The 19,641-nt window shown below is 38.1% G+C and overlaps 1 protein-coding gene across 2 annotated transcripts in view; it reads right to left on the bottom strand.

Annotated features, from left to right (window-relative positions):
* Positions 1 to 4,358: 4,358 nt before the first annotated feature.
* The window catches only part of BZW2 (basic leucine zipper and W2 domains 2), a 63,547-nt gene continuing 48,264 nt past the window's right edge, over positions 4,359 to 19,641 (bottom strand). Inside the window, exons 8-12 of one of the 2 annotated variants that reach the window (XM_021689485.1) lie at positions 18,247 to 18,417; positions 15,794 to 15,940; positions 13,670 to 13,808; positions 6,504 to 6,626; positions 4,359 to 5,452 (exon numbers count right to left, since the gene is read on the bottom strand). In XM_021689485.1, the coding sequence (XP_021545160.1) occupies positions 5,424 to 5,452; positions 6,504 to 6,626; positions 13,670 to 13,808; positions 15,794 to 15,940; positions 18,247 to 18,417 (609 nt within the window). In that variant the 3' untranslated portion in view covers positions 4,359 to 5,423. Of the gene's footprint in view, positions 5,453 to 6,503; positions 6,627 to 7,058; positions 7,109 to 13,669; positions 13,809 to 15,793; positions 15,941 to 18,246; positions 18,418 to 19,641 lie in introns of those variants that run through there. The other variant, XM_021689486.2, reaches the window with a different exon arrangement.

The following is a 19,641-nucleotide window of genomic DNA, read 5'->3' as shown; positions in this document are numbered from 1 at the left end:
AATGTTCCCTGTCTCATTTGATGGCTAGTTACACAGGTGTGCTGTTTCTATTCAAGCCATAAACTATGCATTTTTATTTATTTACCAATGAATAATTGAAACACACAAAACTAAGGTGTAGAGATTTTAAATGTGCAAAGATTAGCTCTAAAAATGTGTTTTTCATGGAAGAAATGCTTTACTTACATCTATTTTACAAGAAGAGGGTCACAGCAGTGGAGAAGCATCTATCCGGAGGGACCTTGAAGCCTACCATCTTTCAAAAGTACAGCGTGGAGAGAAGTAATTGCCATTAGCTCGGATAAAGTAAGGTCAGAGATGTTGAATCAGCTGAGCTGAGGACACCACAGCGGCTCAAATCAGACAATTCTATAGCCAGGCAAGACCTGAGGTGTTTCCAGACTGCTGGTTTTCTTGGCTTAAAAATGAAATATTTTACTTTCCCCTACTCTTACGATTTTATAAATCGGATCTGCTGAATTTCAGAAGCTTAAACTTCCAGATCTTTAGAGGCTAACGGTTTTAAGATTTCTGACTAAAATGATATTGCCTTGAACTATCTCAAGATGGGAGTAAAATGCATTCATATGTATAAATGCAAATTCAGAAAATAAGACCACTTTGTGTTAAAAATAGTCAAATTCTTTGACCCAAATTCCATCTCTATTTTTCTAATAATCATAGATAAACAAAGACGTATGGGAAAATATTTTGAATGGTTGTTTTTAAAAGCAAAAAGTTATAAAATATCTTATATTGAAACATAGAGTTATAAATATGTCCCATCCATAGCAAGAACAATTATATGTATTGTGAAATCATGTTTTTGAAGAGTTATTGATGTGGTAAAATGTTACAGAATAATATTTAATAAAGAGCGGGACATAAAATTGATGTAGAAAGGACTTACTGGTTAAAGAATTAAGCAAAACCGTATTTGTAAAAATATAAAAATATTGGAAGTGCTCATCTCTGTGGCAAAAAGCTATGTAATAGTTTCTTCCAAAAGCTTTTTTATATTTTTCTAAAATAAACATCCATTAATTTTTTAAATTAACAAGGTATTGCATGTTCTTTCTAAAGAAATTCAAGTATACAGAGTAAAAAGAAAATTCTCCTCCTTCTTCCAGCTCTGCCCAAGACTAATGCAGAAATAACAAATATTAGAAAACATCATTCCCTTTCTATGTATTTGTAAAGGTACATTATATAAACACAGCTTTATATAATTTTCCCCTTAATGGGGAAAATATTCTTTTTAACTTGTATTTTCCTTTAATGATATATTATGGACAACTTTTTGAGTCTACCTCATTCCCTGATATGGATTTATCATAATTTACTAGTTCCTTTCTCAGACATTTTATTTTTTTAAGATTTATTTATTTGAGAGAGAGAGAGAGAGCATGGGGGAAGGGGGAGAGGGAGATAATATGCAAACGGATTCCTGCTGAGCACGAGCCTAATGCAGGATGGGTTCGATCCTACGACCCATGAGATAAAGACCTGAGCTGAAACCAAGAGTCAGATGCTTAACCGACTGAGCCACCCAGGCGCCACCTCTCAGACATTTAGACACAGACATTTTAAGAATGTCTCAGTTCATTCCAGTTTATTTTCTTTTTAAAAGATTTTATTTATTTATTTGACACAGAGAGACACAGTGAGAGAGAGAACACAAGCAGGGGGAGTGAGAGAGGGAGAAGCAAGCTTCCTGCAGAGCGGGGAGCCCGATGCAGGGCTCGATCCCAGAACCCTGGGATCATGACCTGAGCCGAAGGCAGATGCTTAATGACTGAGCCACCCAGGAGCCCCATTCCAGTTTCATTATTAATAGAATGATCACTGCACAAATGTCTGTGGGTACACCTATGGGATGGATTCCAGAGCGGGAGTGCCGAGTCAAAGAATATGCGTTTTTTTAAGTGTTAATATTTATTGCCAAATTTTAACTCTAAAGGCCATGTGCAAAAGGAAAGAACCCATTTTTTTTCCACACAGACCATTGCTGATTATTGGTTTTAGGAATTTTTTCCAACACAGTAAGTAAAATATTTTATCTTATTATTTTGCACATCTCTGATTAACAGTAGGATTGGGCATCTAGACTTTTCATACTTTGCACTTTCTCAATTTTTTATTGATTTATAGATGCTATTTATGCTGTATTGTTAATTCTATTATTTTTATAAAAAACATTTTCATCTAATCTTTTGAAACTCTACTGATCCCACATACATTTAGTGTTTTTTACTCATGTAACTGTTTCACTATGGAAAAAGTTTTGACATTTTATAATCAGATTTTTTGGGGGGCTTTGTGTTATGCTTTTTCCATGCCTGTTAAAAGGTATTTCCTACATTTTCTTTTAGTGCTTTCATTGTTTTGTTTTAACATTAAATGAAGATTTGTGATCTATCCAGAAACTTTTGTCAGTTTTAAAAATACTTAAGATGCTTTTTTATTTGAGTATAATTGACACATACACAATATTACATTAGTTTCAGGTGTACAGTATGATTCAACTCAATACATTATTATGCTCTGCTCACCACAGCGTGCCTACCATCTCACCATATGCTATTATGATACCACTGACTGTATTCCCTATGTTGTACCCTTTATTACCATGACTTACTCATTCCATAACTGGAAGCCTCTATCTCCCACTTCCCTTCACCCATCCCCCACCCACTGGCAACCATGTTTGTTCTTTGTATTTATGGGTCTGTTTCTTCTTTTTGTTGGTTCATTTGTTTTGTTTTTTAGATTCCAGATATCAGTGAAATCATATGGTATTTGTCTTTGTTATTTTACTTAGCCTAATACTTTCTAGGTCCATCCATGTTGTCACAAATGGCAGGTGTATATATATATATATATACTGTATCTTCTTTATCGATGCAGGAAATCTTTGCTATTTGAGCATTTCCCCCCTCCCTCCATGCTTGCTTACCTTAAAATCACTATTTCAAATTTTGTTAATTCTGTTTGGGAAAAATATTCTGTGCTAAAAAGTGTTAGGTATTTAGTATCCTATCATTGTTACATTTTATAATTTAGAAAATTGATCTTCTGATGTCTCCAGATTTTATTCAATAAAAGTGCTAGTTTAAAAAAACACTTGCCTGAACTGTAATTCATTTTCATTAATTGGAAAGAAGAAAATGAAAATAATACTTTCATTAATTTGACAGCAGAACATAGGGGAGAAAGAGTATGGGGGTGTGGGACTCAGAAGATGGGTCTTTAGTTCCATCTTGGACACTTAACTTCAAGGCCTTGGACAACTCTGTGCCTTTCTAGGTCTCAGTGTGGTTACCTTTGATACAGTGGGAACAAAGTCAAATATTCTCTAACATACTTTTTATTCGAGATCCCCTAAAATGAAAGGGGAAATTGTCTTACACATTGATGTATAAAGTTAAACATGACATATATAAAATAAGACATAAAAATTGACAAAATTTTTATTACAAATTCCATTAATTTTCAAAATTTTACCTTTAATAAATCCATTTTGTCAAAATATCAGATACATATTTAACTTAATACACTTCTGAAATATGCCATGTATCCTAATTGGCAATCAGCACTTACCAAATTAGATGGCCAAACTTACGTTCCAACTAAAATTTTTCATTTTTTTCCATTCAAATAAACACATTAGCGTGAAGTCTAGGATGTGGCTACCACTTCATAATTCTAATTTTTAGCTAGACGAAAGGGTAGCTAGATAATGGAGGCTTGTCATGTATCGATGGCCTGGAAGGTATCAGACTCTTCTCCCTTCAGGTTCCTGCTTTCCCCTCACAGGACTATTCTAGAAGAACGACACATTCTAGAATTGTCCGCTTTGTTTAGTTCCAGGTGGTTTTCATCCCAGGGTCCTATAACAGGATGAGGAGTTAATATTTTCTTTTATAAAATAGCAGGGCAATTGTGAACAGACAGACTGGAAAAGAAATCTAGTCTGGAAGAGGGGCAGTGCTCAGCAGAATTTCAAGAAAGAACAAGACATATGTACATCCAGCGGTATTTAATCATTTCAAGGTGCTGTAAAGCTCTTTATTCCTGGCTTAGTTATTGTGTCCTTACTATTTCCTCTGTAATGAAAATGACATTCTCACATACAGATAATTTTTCAAAAGGATCTATTCAAATTGATATTTCTCTGTCCATTGTTGGGAGAGAGAACTTGAATGCTCTAATGGGAAGAAAGGAATTAATCAAAGGCTGAGTGTTTAAAGGAATCCATCATGTTACAGATTTAAGTATGTGGTTAAGTCATAGGGAAAAGATTTCCTTTTCTTCCTGAGGACACATAGGTAATTAGAAAACTGTCTTTTGATACAGGATGATGACATGACAATGATAAAGTTCTTTATATACTTGACTTGCTGAATGTTGTTTGCCATGCATCCTCCTTGTTTCAACTCTTACTCAGAGAAAATGTTTGTCTTGGAGATAACCACTGCCCTAATAGCAACAGGGGCAGTCCTCAAGTTTTTCAAGAGTTAAGAAAGAAGCATGTAATAAACTATGAGCTTTTGCAAGCAGTAAGATGCTTCACTGTTATTACTGAGAACAAGATAATTTAAAGACTAAACTCACCTAGTGATAAACATAAACAAAGATCTATTTACATATGTACATCAATTAGCTCTCCTCCAAACAGGGAAGAAATAGCGCTGAGGAAAACATGAGAAATGTGGAACTATAAATTTATATACCTAATAATTATCAATACTATCAATTCATGGTATTAGTGCTAATGTGCATGTATTTTGGGTCGATTTCTATTTCAGTATGAAGACAAGTGAAATGTGCTACTTAATGATGGTAAAAGGAACAGGGTTGTTCCTACAGATGACAAGAAACGTAAACATTCACAATGCTGGGTGGAGAAAAAAAGCATAACAATGAAAGGTCAACTGCGTAAGAAGTCATGTGCTCTAAAGAAATAAAAGCTCTGAGAATATAAGCCCAGATTTTTAAAAAGCCATTTATTTTAAAAAACTGGTTTGTCAAATCACATACACGAGCAGATACACAACTACCAAAGTGGCCCTGTTATAGACACCAGTGGGGGCGTTCACCACACAGTACCTGAAAAATACAGCTAAAAAAGAGGAGTCTGTTGAGTATTTAATTTCAGATACCTACTTGACTCCTTGTTGAATGGCTTTAAGTTAGCATATAGTGAGTGAGAGGTAGAGTCCCAAGTGTAATAGCTGATGCCTCAGGGCTCCATTTAAAAACAAAACAAAAACAAAAACCATTTCCCCCTCTGCACAAGGGAAGCCTATCCTATTTTTTTTTCTCCTTTGTGAAAACAGAAGTCAAGTTTCTCTTCTCGAATGGTTCAGCATTCCCCGTAAATGTGTTGTGTGGTAGCCTAGGTATTGTGCTTCTTGAGCCATCTAATTTTCTTCACCTTCCGATTCGGATTCTAGGGAGAGAGAAGAGAGAGAAAAGTCAGGGTTTTTATTCAGAGATTCCTTTTAAAATTTTTTAAAAAGATTTATTTATTTATTTTGAGAGAGAGAGAGAGCGTGCATCAATGAGGGGGGGTAGGCAGAGGGAGAGAATCATCAAGCAGACTCCCCACTGAGTGTGGAGCCTGATGTGGGGGCTCGGTCTCACAACCCATGAGATCATGACCTGAGCCCAAACCACGAGCCAGAGGCTTAGCTGACTGAGTCACCCAGGCACCTGTCCTTCTAAAAAAATTTTTATTTAGTACATTCTATGCCCAACGTGGGACTCAAACTCATGACCCTGAGTCTCATGCTCTGCCAACTGAGCCAGCCAGGTGCCCCCAGAGATTCCTTTAAGTAAAGTCATGAAAGAGTTTCTAATCTGCTACCCTACCCCAACCCCCAGAAGACATTTTTTTGTCATAGGCACGCATTTACTAGGGAAGACAGACATATAATATGTGAGGGCAGTAGCAACCTCTGGCTCCTTTTTGCTTTTCAATGAATTTTGCCTTTCTAAAAATGCAGCATGCTCATAAATATTATTAGAGACTGTAATTACTTTTACTCTTCTGGGTCATCTAAAATAAACTTTTCATGCTTAGTGGGATTCACTCTCATCCATTATTCTTCCACCTAGTGCTCCCATTTAAGTACCAGTCAACTGGTTAAGGTGCTATAAAAATCTATATAATCCCACAATGTGTAAGCCAATTTTTTTTTCCTTTCACAACAGCTAATGACTTATTCCTTTGTCCCCTATTAGAGTGGATAATTTAATAGGCTTTGTTTTCATTGTTGTTGTTTTTTGTTTTGTTTTGTTTTTTTACCATGTAGAACTTTTCATTGCTTTGATTTCAGAAAGGAAGGCTAAGTTTGCAGGCAAGATGTTTGATATGGAAAACACCCTAAGAACTTTAGTTTTAGGAAAGCATGAAAAATCTGTGGAAGAAGTAGATACCTTAAATTAGAATGAGAAAATGTGTGCTAAACGGCCACCAAAGTTGTTAAATGGAATCATACCTTCTTCTGCATTTTGTAGCCACTCAACAAATTTCTTCATCTGGTCAAGAAAAACACTTTTGCCTTTGGCAACATGTGCTTCTTTGTACCATTTTAATATTGCTTCTTCACTCAGTACATCAGCTGCAATTTCAAATCAGAGATTTCAAAGTTACTACATAAATGTCATGTTTTAAAGCAACTTTATGTCTTCTAATTTAGTAGAAAGCACTCACTTTAAATATCAAAAGCTCTGTTATCAAAGAAATCCATATCTGAAATTTATCAAGAAGACAGGAACCAAGCTCATTTCCATATAACACAGTGCTGTATTTTGGGAATTCGATCAGCAAATACTTTAGTGATGATGATGATGATGATGATGATGATGATGAAGATGATATACATCTCATCAGGCATGATATATTGCAAGCTTATCTGTGAATCACTACCGGGACTTGGAAATCCTTCCCAGTGCTAATGTGCTGGTAGGAAAGTGGGTTATTTTGTATTTGCAAATGAATCAGCAATTCCAGCAATTCAGAACACTCTGTGTTCTGCCAACTTCACACACGTCTCGATTAAGCAGCAACCTCAAATGACTGGTCTTTTAAGGGGATTACTCTCTTAGGAGAAAAAGAAAAGGCAAATAAAACCACATAAGTAAAATGTAATAATGCTATTAATAATTAAATGTGAAGATGAGCTATCTGGGTGTATCATAGAACCAATACACATATTACTCAAAATTCTACATTTATTCTACCACTAAGTCACATGCATTACCTATAACATAATTTCCCAAATCACAAGAGTAATATTTTCCTTGTACTCCATTAAGAGAAAAACAGAGGCATTAGGTAGACTTCTTACAGGTTTCTAGCAAAAAGCATTATCGATTAACTACCCATTACTTTAAATTCTAAATTTCACAGATGTGTTGAAACTCTCAAGTTACCATTAATTTAGACTATTTAATGTTAAGAATAGGAAGGGGAATATGAAAATAATTGTCTACATATTTTGCCAATGTTCCAATGGGTTCTCTTTTGGGATTTCAGAGTGAGAAATGAGATGGGAAGCAGATAAAAAGGATTTATTATTGTCCCTAATGCCTGCCCAATCCATTATAAATGCTGATAAATCATGCTAATGATGTTTTTGCAGTTAAAATATGATTTTAACTTACAAAAATGAGAGAAATAATTTGATAGTGTTTTCACTGTAATCATCACTGATGTTTTCATAACCAAAACCTAAAGTTTTTTCAAAATTAATAACTGGCTTGGATTCAGTGGAAAAGACTGAATTGACTAAAAGTGCCCACGATTGCTTCTAGAAAATATCAAGTTTGTTTTCTTTATTTTCATCATTATATACACTACATTTTGCAAAGGAAGAAAAAAGGCTGGATTTACTCATTCATAAGAACTGGGTGTAAAAATTAAAATCAGGAGCCCTATAGAATTACTCTTAGCTTCTGGTCTTTTAGCTTCCATTTCCAGCTCCCACTCTCCACTCACAGTGATGAAAGAACTTTCCTGCCACTTGCCATCAAAGCCCAGTGTTTGTAGAGGTGAGGAGCAGACACTTCACAGCCCGAGGAAGTGACTTGTTCTTGTGCAAGGCTGGTTTGCACAGATTTCTCAACAACACTTATTGGATCAAACATGGATTTTAAGTCCTTTTTATATAATTTGTCTTTATAACATTTTTAAGATGCTTGTGATTTATTTTTGATAAGATGTTATTTATTCATTTATTTGAGAGAGCGAGAGAGAGAGAGGGAGAGCACAAGAGGGAGAGGGAGAAACAGACTCTCCTGCTGAGCAGGGAGCCCGATGCAGGGCTCAACTCCAGGACCCTGGGATCATGACCTGAGCTGAAGGCAGATGCTTAACCAACTGAGCCACCCAGGCGTCCCAAGATGCTTGTGATTTAGATCACTTAATTTCCAACCTGTTTTGGTCACCCTCCTTATCAGTAAGACAATTTTGAGCATGTACACCCAACATATGTCTTTTGGTTTATAAATTATATGCAAGTACTATAGAACTATTACTATTATAAAATAAATGGAATTTAAAATATAACAAACACGCAGAAAAATGCTATTTTATCTCCTCACTTTAATGAACTGTGTGCGATACAATGCTCATGCTGGAAAGCTGAATTAGACTGCACGTGAAGGTGACTCTTTGTTTCAGGTTTTCCTTCTGAAGATTGAGAGCTCATTCATGTGCTTTATTGCCCCACAGAGGCTGAAAGAAGCCATGCAACTACTAAAACGCTTGTCAACCACAGACCCTAAATCATTAGGTAACACTTATCAGATGCACTGTCCACAGAAAATGAGACAAACTGCAAAGATGAGTTCTTAGAAGAGCCCAACTTAGTAATGAATACTTCAGCGAAACCAAATTTCTAGTACCAGGTAATAAACAATAAAAAAGAGACAAAAGCAACTACACGGGACAACTTTGGAGGGAAAGCACAAATATCAAAAAGTTTAAGAAGAAACTCAACTTTTGTTTAGTGAAAAGTCTAATCTAAAGAGGAGAGAACTTCCTGAGGTATAAAGAGAGAACTTCCCCCCCCCCCCCACTAAGGAAAAGTGCGAGAGGAGTTAATTAACACTGAAAAACAACAGTGTTTGTTGGGATCTCCCAGAAATGCCTGATAGGAATATAGAATATCAGTAAAAATACAGCAAGAAAAACATTCTATAAGCGCATGTAGAATTCCCTCAGATTACAAAATATTTTTCTCCATTCTATCAGGCCGAATACTGTGCGCCCTTCCTCCAACATTCCATCACTTCTCATCACCCTCTGTGTGAATCTTATTTTAGAAATGAAATGGTGACTGTAAACCTTGGTTTTCTTCTACACTCTGAAATTTAGGAAGTTAGGATCTATTCTGTTTATCATCTCATTTCCAGCATTTAATGGAAGCCCTGCCATCTACTATGCATTTCATAAATGTCTGATGGACAAATTCATCAACTTGATGAGAAAAACTACATTATTTCTCAATTTGCAGAGTTATAATTTAAATGTTGGGTTTTCATGAAGATCAAAGAGAAAATATTGTACAAGTGGTTTAAGAATGGCAAAGCTATAGGGAACATTACTTAGATATTTAAGTTAAAAACCAGGTCACTTGTGGGGTGCCTGGGTGGCTCAGTTGGTTAAGTATCCTACTCTTGGTTTGGCTCAGGTCATGATGTCAGGGTTGTGGGACTGAGCCCTGAGTCAGGCTCCTCACTCAGCATGAAGTCGGCCCAAGATTCTCCCTCTCCGTCTGCCCCCCCCACCAACTCACGCACTTGTACACGTACGTGCACCCTCTCTCTCTCTAAAATAAATACATAAATACATAAGATCTTTTAAAAATATATTTAAAAAACCCCCAAAACCATGTCACTTGGAATTTAAGAGACTCATCTTATTAGGGATATCACAAAGGGACACAAGTCAAAAATAGTTTACCTTAAGAATGCTGAGAATATATGGTGAGAGGCTCACTCACTTTTTTTTAGGATGAGAAAAGAAAGTTTCTTTCAGAAAAATATGCATGAGGAACAGAACTTAACCTAAGAAATATCTGCAAATAATACAATCCATGATAGAGGTACTGACAGTACTTGAGAAGAGACTAATATTTTTCAGATCTACATGCTAAGAATATGATACTTAGCTTTAGGAAGAAAGGAAGAAAAATTATTATTATTATTATTTTTTTTAAGATTTTATTTATTTGACAGAGAGATAGACAGAAGAGCACAAGCAGAGGGAGTGGCAGAGGGAGAGGGAGAAGCAGGCTCTGCACTGAGCAGGGAACCCGATGCGGGACTCGATCCCAGGACCCTGAGATCATGACCTGAGCCAAAGGCAGATGCTCAACCATCTGAGCCACCCGGGCGCCCGGAAGAAAAATTATTTTAAGAAGTGAATAATGTGATGTCTGAAAATTAGTGATGGACTTAATATTTTTCCTATTGCACAGACATATAAAAATCTAGGTTTTAATACAGAAAGTGAATCTTTACTAAAGGACCAATCTCTACTTTTTTCTTTCATTTCTGAAAAGCACTATCATACAGTTTATTCACTTTTATTCCCTTGTTATTTACATGTTTAAAAAAATCTTTCAATAATGGCATTCATTTAAAATAGTCCAGTTTGTCAAGGAGACAGGAGGAATCATATCTCCAAGTTTCTGTTATCCTCAAGTTCTAGAAAGACAGGGAAGGTATGTGTGTACATAACAAACAGAGAGAGAGATTAAATGGGAAAGGAGAAATTATTTCTATTACATTTTTAAAAACCTGCTTTAAAGCAAAATGTTCCTTACAATAAATAAAAGGAACCCACATCACTACATAAAAGAAGCAAACAAGGTACTGTTTGATATCTATTGAATGTGTATGTGTACATGGAATTAATGAGAAGTATAATCTTGGAATATGTTACTATAGTTCACAGAATTTTTCACTTCTGGCATTCAATAACCCTTTAGACCACTGGTCCTGACCAAGTCTTGGCATCATCTGGAAATTTGTTGAAATGCAAATTTGCGGGCCCAACCCTGGCCCTTCTGAACCAGAATCCCCAGGGAATCTGTGTTTTAACAAGCTCTCAGGTGATTCATATACGCAGCAGCACTGGGACGAGAGTGCGTTAATACATACACACTGTTCAGCACGCCTTTTTAGGCAGATCAAATACAGAACAAGAACATCCAAGTCCGGGGTGCCTGGGTGGTTCAGTTGGTTAAGCGTCTGCCTTCGGCTCAGGTCATGATCCCGGGGTGCTGGGATCGAGCCCCACATCGGGCTCCTTGCTCAGAGGGAAGCCTGCTTCTCCCTCTCCCACTCCCCCTGCTTGTGTTCCCTCTCTCGCTGTGTCTCTCTCTGTTGAATAAATAAATCTTAAAAAAAAAAAAAAAAAAAACGTCCAAGTCCTTGTAAAAAAAAAAAACATACATCTCCTGGTGCACAGGTGTTCGTCAGATGAAATTAGGTCAAAGAAAAAACTACTATCCAAAAAAGGTAAGAAGCTAAACACAGTAATTATTTTAATAGTAGGATGGAAAAATCGTTCCTCGCGGATTCCGTGTTTCCAAGAGAAAAAAACAGTGTAATTACTTCATTCAGAAAAACAGACTATATGTGTAATTTTGTGGGAAATTATGAAATTACCTAGAAAATAACATTTAGTTTTCACTTCTCAGTGATGTATTTTCAGCTGCCATTTTACAGTTCCCTGATTTCATCTGCAAAAATAACTAAGCCAGGATAAAACGGATGTTGTCATCTTCCTGTGTTCCCTTGGGTTTGCTCATACTTTCCACAGACCTGATTTTTGATTATTTAAAAACTGACCACCTAATAAATCAAAGGCCTAAGGAAAAGCTAATGCTTCTTCTTTTTACTTCTTGGTACCCACTTCTTGGTTACTTTATAATGTCAGGTCACTGTTCTTTAGCATTTGGGGCTGAAGAATAGGAAATAACTCAAAGTAACCAGTTCTGTTATCAGTAGTTGTTGTAAGGAGCACAATGGGGAAGATGTTGGCATTAATGGTTAAAATGAGAAATTTGAAAAAGGATTTTAATAGATGCCATTACTGACAAAAAGTTGTGTGTGTGTGTGTGTGTGTGTGTGTGTGTGTGAAGTAAATCCAATAATAAAATGAGGTGCTCCTGCAGATGCGTCTTAAACATGTATGTCTCAATTACAAAAAGATTTGGTTACAGACACTGTTTAGTTGGGTTAGCTATTAAGTGACAAGAAAGTAAATTGTGTGCTTAGACTACTAGTTTATAAACAGTTTGCTTTTCTGTAGGGGAAAATGGCCACTCACAAAGTGAACGTGAAACCTGTCTCACAGGTCTCTCTACCAGTTTACAATGGAGTCAACTATGGCCAGTGTAGACAGAATGGCCACGGGCTGGCTGGGCTCAGCTTCTCCTTCTTGGCTGCTGGGTACCACAGGTGGGTTGGCAATATGACCTGCAGGTTTTGTTCTGATGGGTCACCTTGGGCGTCCTTTAAGCCCTAGTTTTAGGATGTTGATATCTCATGACCATGTCCAAGAGGACCTCATTTGGATCTGGCCAGAGAAAAACACCAATTATTGAACTTCAGATGGACTTGGCAGTCAGCACGTTCTCCTATTGACATAAAAACTGTGCTGAGTACCTTAATGCCGAGAGAGTAAAGTACCACCCAAACACCCGTGGGCAAGATCTATGAATCTGAAGAATCTGGACGGCCCATTAAAACTCTGTGAGACGTTCGAACATTGTAAAAATAGCTATTAATCAACAATGTAAAATTTTTTACACTCCACATGCCCAAATTATCATTCAAAAGAGACAAATTTAAGAACACATCAAAAAGAAAAAAAACATTTGGTGATGTTAATTTGTACTTTTTTTTTTTAAATATTAAGTTGCCATTTAAGATTGCAGTACCTTCTAATAAGCATTTTATAATGTCCAGAATGTATCATTTCTTCAGTGCACCTCCCCCCTCCCCGCCCCCCATAAAACTGCACGAACTCAGACCAAAGAATAGTCCAGGATCATTTTCTATATACTACAGGTATAGAGATTGAGAGCAGTTAAAATTCTAATAGCGTTCATTTATTAAAGGTAGTGCCAGTTGCCACGACAACCTAATCCTTACAAATACAATGAAAAGACAGTAAAGTGAAAAATCTAAAAATAGTAATTTCATTGAAAAACAGGAGAATGGTCGGGCCAAATAATTAAAATACAAAGTAAAAAGCTAATTATTTCAGTAATTTTAGTCAGCTTTATAGCACCTGAGAAGGTCTGAATATACTATAGGCAGCCTTGGGTAGTCATTGTTATTAGAGCTAACCCTTACAATTCAAAGGCAGACCTAATTACTTTTTGTTACTACAGTATTTTTCACCATCCCTCCCCTCCAAAAATAATAACCGGTTTATCACCAGTCTCCTGGCAATGTGCCCAGGGGCCTCATCACGTATATATGGCATTTGCACTTTCTCTCTTCACATAATATGGCTGCCTCACTCAAACTTGCAAAAATAGCATGGACCCCAATGTCCCCTTCTGCCTCACCCCCTGCGCTGGGCCTCAAAGAGTTTCAATAAAACATGGAAACATAGTGGTAAAGCAACATGGAGAGATACCTTTATAAAAGAGAACCACAATCTTCTGAAAAGCTTTCATGAAATGGATGTTGTCGTAACAATACTCTTGAACCTTCTGGAGGAGGATCAGCTCTGACTGGCCTTGAGAGCTGAACACAGCCAGCAATGGAGCGTATTGCTGGAACAGAAGTGGGGAGTAAAATCAACCATTAATTTTCATGGGAGGTACAGGGCCAACAATACTTGAATCACAGCAGAAATCTGGAGATGTGCTTAGAAAGCATTCACTTTCAGGACTATCTTATTATTATTATAACACTGTGTCCAATCAAAATTAATTTTTTATCCTAGCATCTTACCAGATTTCTCTCACTGTACCCGCTAAAAGAAGAGACCAAATATGAAATTCTGACTTTAAAGGTGGTGTTACTACGTCTGTCTAATGGGCACTATGAAAAGAAGGTAGAGGGGTGCTTGGTTGGCTCAGTCGTTGAGCGTCTGCCTTCAGCTCAGGTCATGATCCCAGGGTCCTGGGATCGAGTCCCACATCGGGCTCCCTGCTCGGCGGGAAGCCTGCTTCTCCCTCTGCCCCTCCCCCTGCTCATGCTTTCTCTGTCTCTCTCAAATAAGTAAATAAAATATTTTAGGGGCGCCTGGGTGGCTCAGTCGTTAAGCGTCTGCCTTCGGCTCAGGTCATGATCCCAGCGTCCTGGGATCGAGCCCCGCGTTGGGCTCCTCGTTCAGCGGGAAGCCTGCTTCTCCCTCTCCCTCTGCCATTTCCCCCTTGTGCTTTCTGGTTCTATTTCTCTGTCAAATAAATAAATAAAATTAAAAAAAAGAAGGTAGATGAGGCCTTGGAGTGGCCAGATTAGTATTGGTGGAGTGTGGGGTTCTCTTTCCCCAGACGTCCCAGACCCGCCCCCGCCCCGCCCCAGGTCATCTTTGTGGTTTTGTTCCTATTATTCTCTTTGTCCCAACTGTCCTTTGTTTCTAGTCACTGATGTACAGCCACTGTTTTCTCTTAAGACTTAACACAGTTCAACACGAATCTCCTCCGAGGAGCCTTCCCAGATCAGCTTGACCTGCAGATTTTACTCACTGCTGTGTTTCTTTCTTTCTTTTTTTAAAGATTTTCTTTGTCAGAGAGAGAGAGAGAGAGAGAGAGCACAAGCAGGAGGAGTGGCAGGCAGAGGGAGAGGGAGAGGGAGAAGCAGCCTGCTTGCCGAGCAGGGAACCCAATGCAGGGCTCGATCCCAGGACCCTGGGATCATGACCTGAGCAGAAGGCAGACGCTTAACCGACTGAGCCACCCAGGCATCCCATCACTGCTCTGTTCTAAACACTGAGAGTTATCTTTAATTTATATCCTACCTAGTTCCTACTAGGTAGTCTTTGACTTATCAGTTCAAATGTAAACTCTGTAGGAAGGATCTAAGTCTTTCACTCACCTTAACATAGTTTTATAGGGAGACAACAATAAGAGCAAAAAGATGTATCCATGCACAAAAACATGCAATTTACACAATGAGTTGATTTCTTCCACCACTCAGATACTTTTCAAATTCTAATACCAATCTGTAGTGTACTTAAAAATATTACCAAGAATTTTTGTCGTGTAGAATGAAAAAAAAAACAAAAAACAATAGTTAGACTGTATTTCTTTTTCACTTTAAATACTGAATATATGATTAGTCTGTGAATTTTTAGACATTGTGTTTATTTTTTTTTTAAAGATGTTTTAATTTATTTATTTGAGAGACAGAGAGATACCATGAGCAGGGGAAAGGGCAGAGGGAGAAACAGACTCCCCGCTGAGCAAGGAGCCTGACTCGGGGCTCCATCCCAGGCCCTTGGATCATGACCCGAGCCGAGGGCAGACGCTTAAGCAACTGAGCCACCCAGGTGCCCGACACTGTATTTAGTAAGAACTTACTCTACAATATATTTCATAGGCCCTTACATCTGAGACATTTTAGGTAGTGGCAAATTTGAAAAAACAAAAACAAAAAAACAAAAAAAACCTAACAACAAAAAAACCAAAACACCAGGAAATCTATCTCTGGCCTAAACCTGGGTGAACTGCAGCTAGAACGCACGTGTCATGCATACAGTTAAGAGCTGCAATTGGTCTGCAGCCAAGACTGTTCCCTGTTGACCCTGTACCTTCAGGTGCTTAAGGGCCTGCTCTGCAACCAGTTCTTCCTTCTTGTTCCATTCAACGGCATTCATTATACAGGTCCACAGAAGTCCAATCACTGCTGTCTCCGGAAGATCATTCCTCTTCATTTCTTCTTTAACATAGAGCACCACCTACATTTCATGGAGAAGGGGGTCAGAGAGTAACAGGCAGATGGGAGTTTCCCTCTCACTGTGCCTGGTTAGTAAAAGGCTTTGGGTGGATAAATATTCAGCTCTGTCCCTCCTTTCCTCGTACCTATTCTCATATTACAAGAGGGAAGAAAAACACTGTGATTTGTTCTCAAAGCACATTTATATTTAGTCCAAAAATTAATAGGTTCGGCTCTGGCCAGGAGATGCTAGGGAAGAGGAAATAAGAGGGAATCTTTGTTTCTGAGAAGGTAATTCTTTTACTTGCAGCAACCCCTCTGGGTTCCGCAGAGTCGATTACTTGAGCCGGTTTGATTCCCTGGGGTTTCAACAAGGCAACGGAGCTGTGAATCTTTACCTCAGACTCTCAACTTTAAACCCCTTGATGAATAATGGCTTGGGTTTGTCCAAGTCCATTCACCACAATTTATTCCTTAATGATTACTTTTGATGACCCTCATGCCCCATGTGAATAAACTGTCAAGTGCAAAGGCAATGTTTTTTCTTTTTTTTTTTTTTTTTTTTTAAGATTTTTATTTATTTATTTGAGACAGAGAGAATGAGAGAGACAGAGAGCACATGAGAGGGGGGAGGGTCAGAGGGAGAAGCAGGCTCCCCGCCGAGTAGGGAGCCCGATGCGGGACTCGATCCCGGGACTCCAGGATCATGACCTGAACCGAAGGCAGTCGCTTAACCAACTGAGCCACCCAGGCGCCCTAAAGGCAATGTTTTTTATATGATACATATCAATGCAGCAACTCTGGACAGGTTATTTTCCAATTTATCCTCAAATCTGATGGCATGGAATAAAAGGTCTGCCCAGCTTAATATATTTTATATCAAACTTGTTTGGAGAAATTTTTTTTCCTTTTAAAATACAATCACAAAGACAGGTTAGGTCCTCAAAAGTGATTAAACACCATAATCTATGTCAAGGAGACTATTACTTTGTGAATAGCACAACTCCTCCCCCCTCCTTGCTCGCTAGTGAAAAGACATCGTTTTCGTCCCCCCTGGCCTGGGATACAGAGGTGTCAGGAACGGGTTAAGTGACGTTCGAGAACAGAAGGAACTGGGAAGTCCCAGTGCTTGAGCTGGCTGAAGAAAGCTGCAAAGACAGGTGACGCCTTTGTGTCCAGAAGCATCACGGTGTTTTTTGGTTTTGCTTTTCTTTTTTCCTCCATGGAAAATCATGTTCAAGTTCTTGCTTGGAAAATGTTACTTCAATATATTGCTGATCTTACTGCCATGAGACTTAGAAATATTTTTTGTCCCAACACCTCCATCTGCTGGATAGCATCGGTCTGGAATTCTCCATTCAAACCACGTAAGGTGCCGTGTGGGGCTTAGAGCACGCAGAGTGCTAAGGGTTTGGGACTTGGAAGCAAATGGCAAAAGGAAAGGACTTGATTTAATTTTGGATTATCATGTAAAAATGTTAAAGTTCAAATAGGAAGTTTTCTGCAGACAGGAGTTTTTTAAAAAATAAAAAGATACACTCATAGCTCTATGAACTACTGTTATAAAAAAATGTAGTATTTACATTTACAGGGATGCCCAGCTACAGTGAGTGTGATCCAACAAGCCACTGGTCCAACTGGCCTTTTCCCATGATATGAATTCAAAAACCATCAAAATTTGTCTTAAAATTAAAAAAAAAGAAAAAACTCTACATATTCATACACGGTGATCCATGAAATACCCAGTGTTGATTTCAAACACTAACCATATACTTAACCATATTATATTATCTGTGATAAAATGGAAAAACCACCATATAATGGTGTATACTGATAGTGGATGGCAACTCTATCTGGTAGATGAACTATTTTTTTTTTTTTTAAGATTTTATTTATTTGAGAGAGAGAGAATGAGAGACAGAGAGCATGAGAGGGAGAGGGTCAGAGGGAGAAGCAGACTCCCTGCTGAGCCGGGAGCCCGATGTGGGACTCGATCCCGGGACTCCAGGATCATGACCTGAGCCGAAGGCAGTCGTTTAACCAACTGAGCCATCCAGGCGCCCAGATGAACTATTTTTATTTTGCTCATCACAGTCGCCAGATAAAATACATCAACTCTGCGGAAATGACCATTCATTTCTGGAACATGCTAGAGGATTCTCAATCAAAACTTTGACACTGAGCTAGTTTAAATGGTATACACAAGTACACAAAGTTCACATTAAGTAGACAAATGGAGGTCTCCTTTAGGAAGGTCAAGCTTGTGCGACACAACGCTATTCCTCTCATGCATGGGTTTTGTGGTGATGGAAGCTGATGGTTTCCCACCTCCTTGATTGGGCATTCCTGAGAAAGACGCTCCTGCAGCTCCTTCTGCAGTTCCTTCCTGGTGCCCAGGGACTGCTGGACGCGGAGGAAGTCAGAAAGCTCCTTCAGGCCTGCGTCGGTAAAGTATTTAGCAAAATGATCCACGCTCTGCCTATTAACTGGAAAGAGCTCCTGAAAGACAAAACGAAGAAGACTGTTACACAAAAAAACCATTCAAATTTCAGCAGGCCTAAAGGACAACATTTTCGTATTAAAACAGCACTTAGATGGGGCGCCTGGATGGCTCAGTCCTTAAGCATCTGCCTTTGTTAAGCATCTGCTTTTGGCTCAGGTCATGATCCCGGTGTCCTGGGATCAAGGCCCGCATTGGGCTCCCTGCTCCGCGGGAAGCCTGCTTCTCCCTCTCCCACTCCCCCTGCTTGTGTTCCCTCTCTCGCTGTGTCTCTCTCTGTCAAATAAATAAATAAAATCTTAAAAAAAACACAGAAAAACAAAAAGCAGCACTTAGAATATCTCGTATTTGGAACACGAGAACAGAGAATGATTGTCAAAAGAATAAATCTTGGGTATATTTCTTGAGCATTCGCTAAGCACCTTCTAAAATTAGGCAGTTTTACAGAGAAAGTGAAAAAAAATGCTAAACAACTTACATAAACTGGCTTCACCCGTTTTGAACCATTATTTACTTTTTTTTTCACTTTAATCAGAGTGTAGCTGTATGAATACAAAAGTAATCTTGCTAAATTAAATGCAAATAACATGATAACTTATGAGTTAATAGACAAAAGTCAGTTTTAATAATGCTGAGATAACTTGAGATAACATTAGAGAAACAACATTGACCTCAAGAACCTCTATTCACATTCTGAGAAAATGCTATTATTCTAATACTAGCTTGGAGCTAAAGAGAATTTTTGTCTTATCTGTTAATGATGGTGGCTCTAAATGAAGTCACAGTAAGATCTAATCTAAACCCACCTTACCAAACTCTTCAGTTCATTACATAATTCTGTTGGAAATTTTTAAAGAGAGCAATACACCATGGCTGCTTGCATATTTTTTACCTCATTTCCATTTTACCTTACACAGCTTGGCAGAATCTCAGTAACACTTAGTCATGTTCTAATCCTGTGTGATTTCAACACCCAACTAAGATATTAAGACAGTTTTCAAAGCTCTCACATTTTTCAGACTGCTGCAGTCTAAAAAAATAGATCCAAACTTTTATGGTGGTTAGATTTGCACATGTATGGTCAGTGTCTATATGGCTCCAGTAAAAAATCTCAGTAGAAAAATCTGTAATAAGTTTGCCACCACGTACAGGGACAGAGCCAAAGCCTTCTATGACAGGACTCAAATTTCAATATTCTCTGTATCATCATCCCAAAACTTCCC

Source organism: Neomonachus schauinslandi, chromosome 12, assembly GCF_002201575.2.
Source record: "Neomonachus schauinslandi chromosome 12, ASM220157v2, whole genome shotgun sequence".
Classification (NCBI taxonomy): domain Eukaryota; kingdom Metazoa; phylum Chordata; class Mammalia; order Carnivora; family Phocidae; genus Neomonachus; species Neomonachus schauinslandi.
Note: the sequence above shows the minus strand (reverse complement) of the source record. Positions and strands in the feature narration are given on the sequence as shown.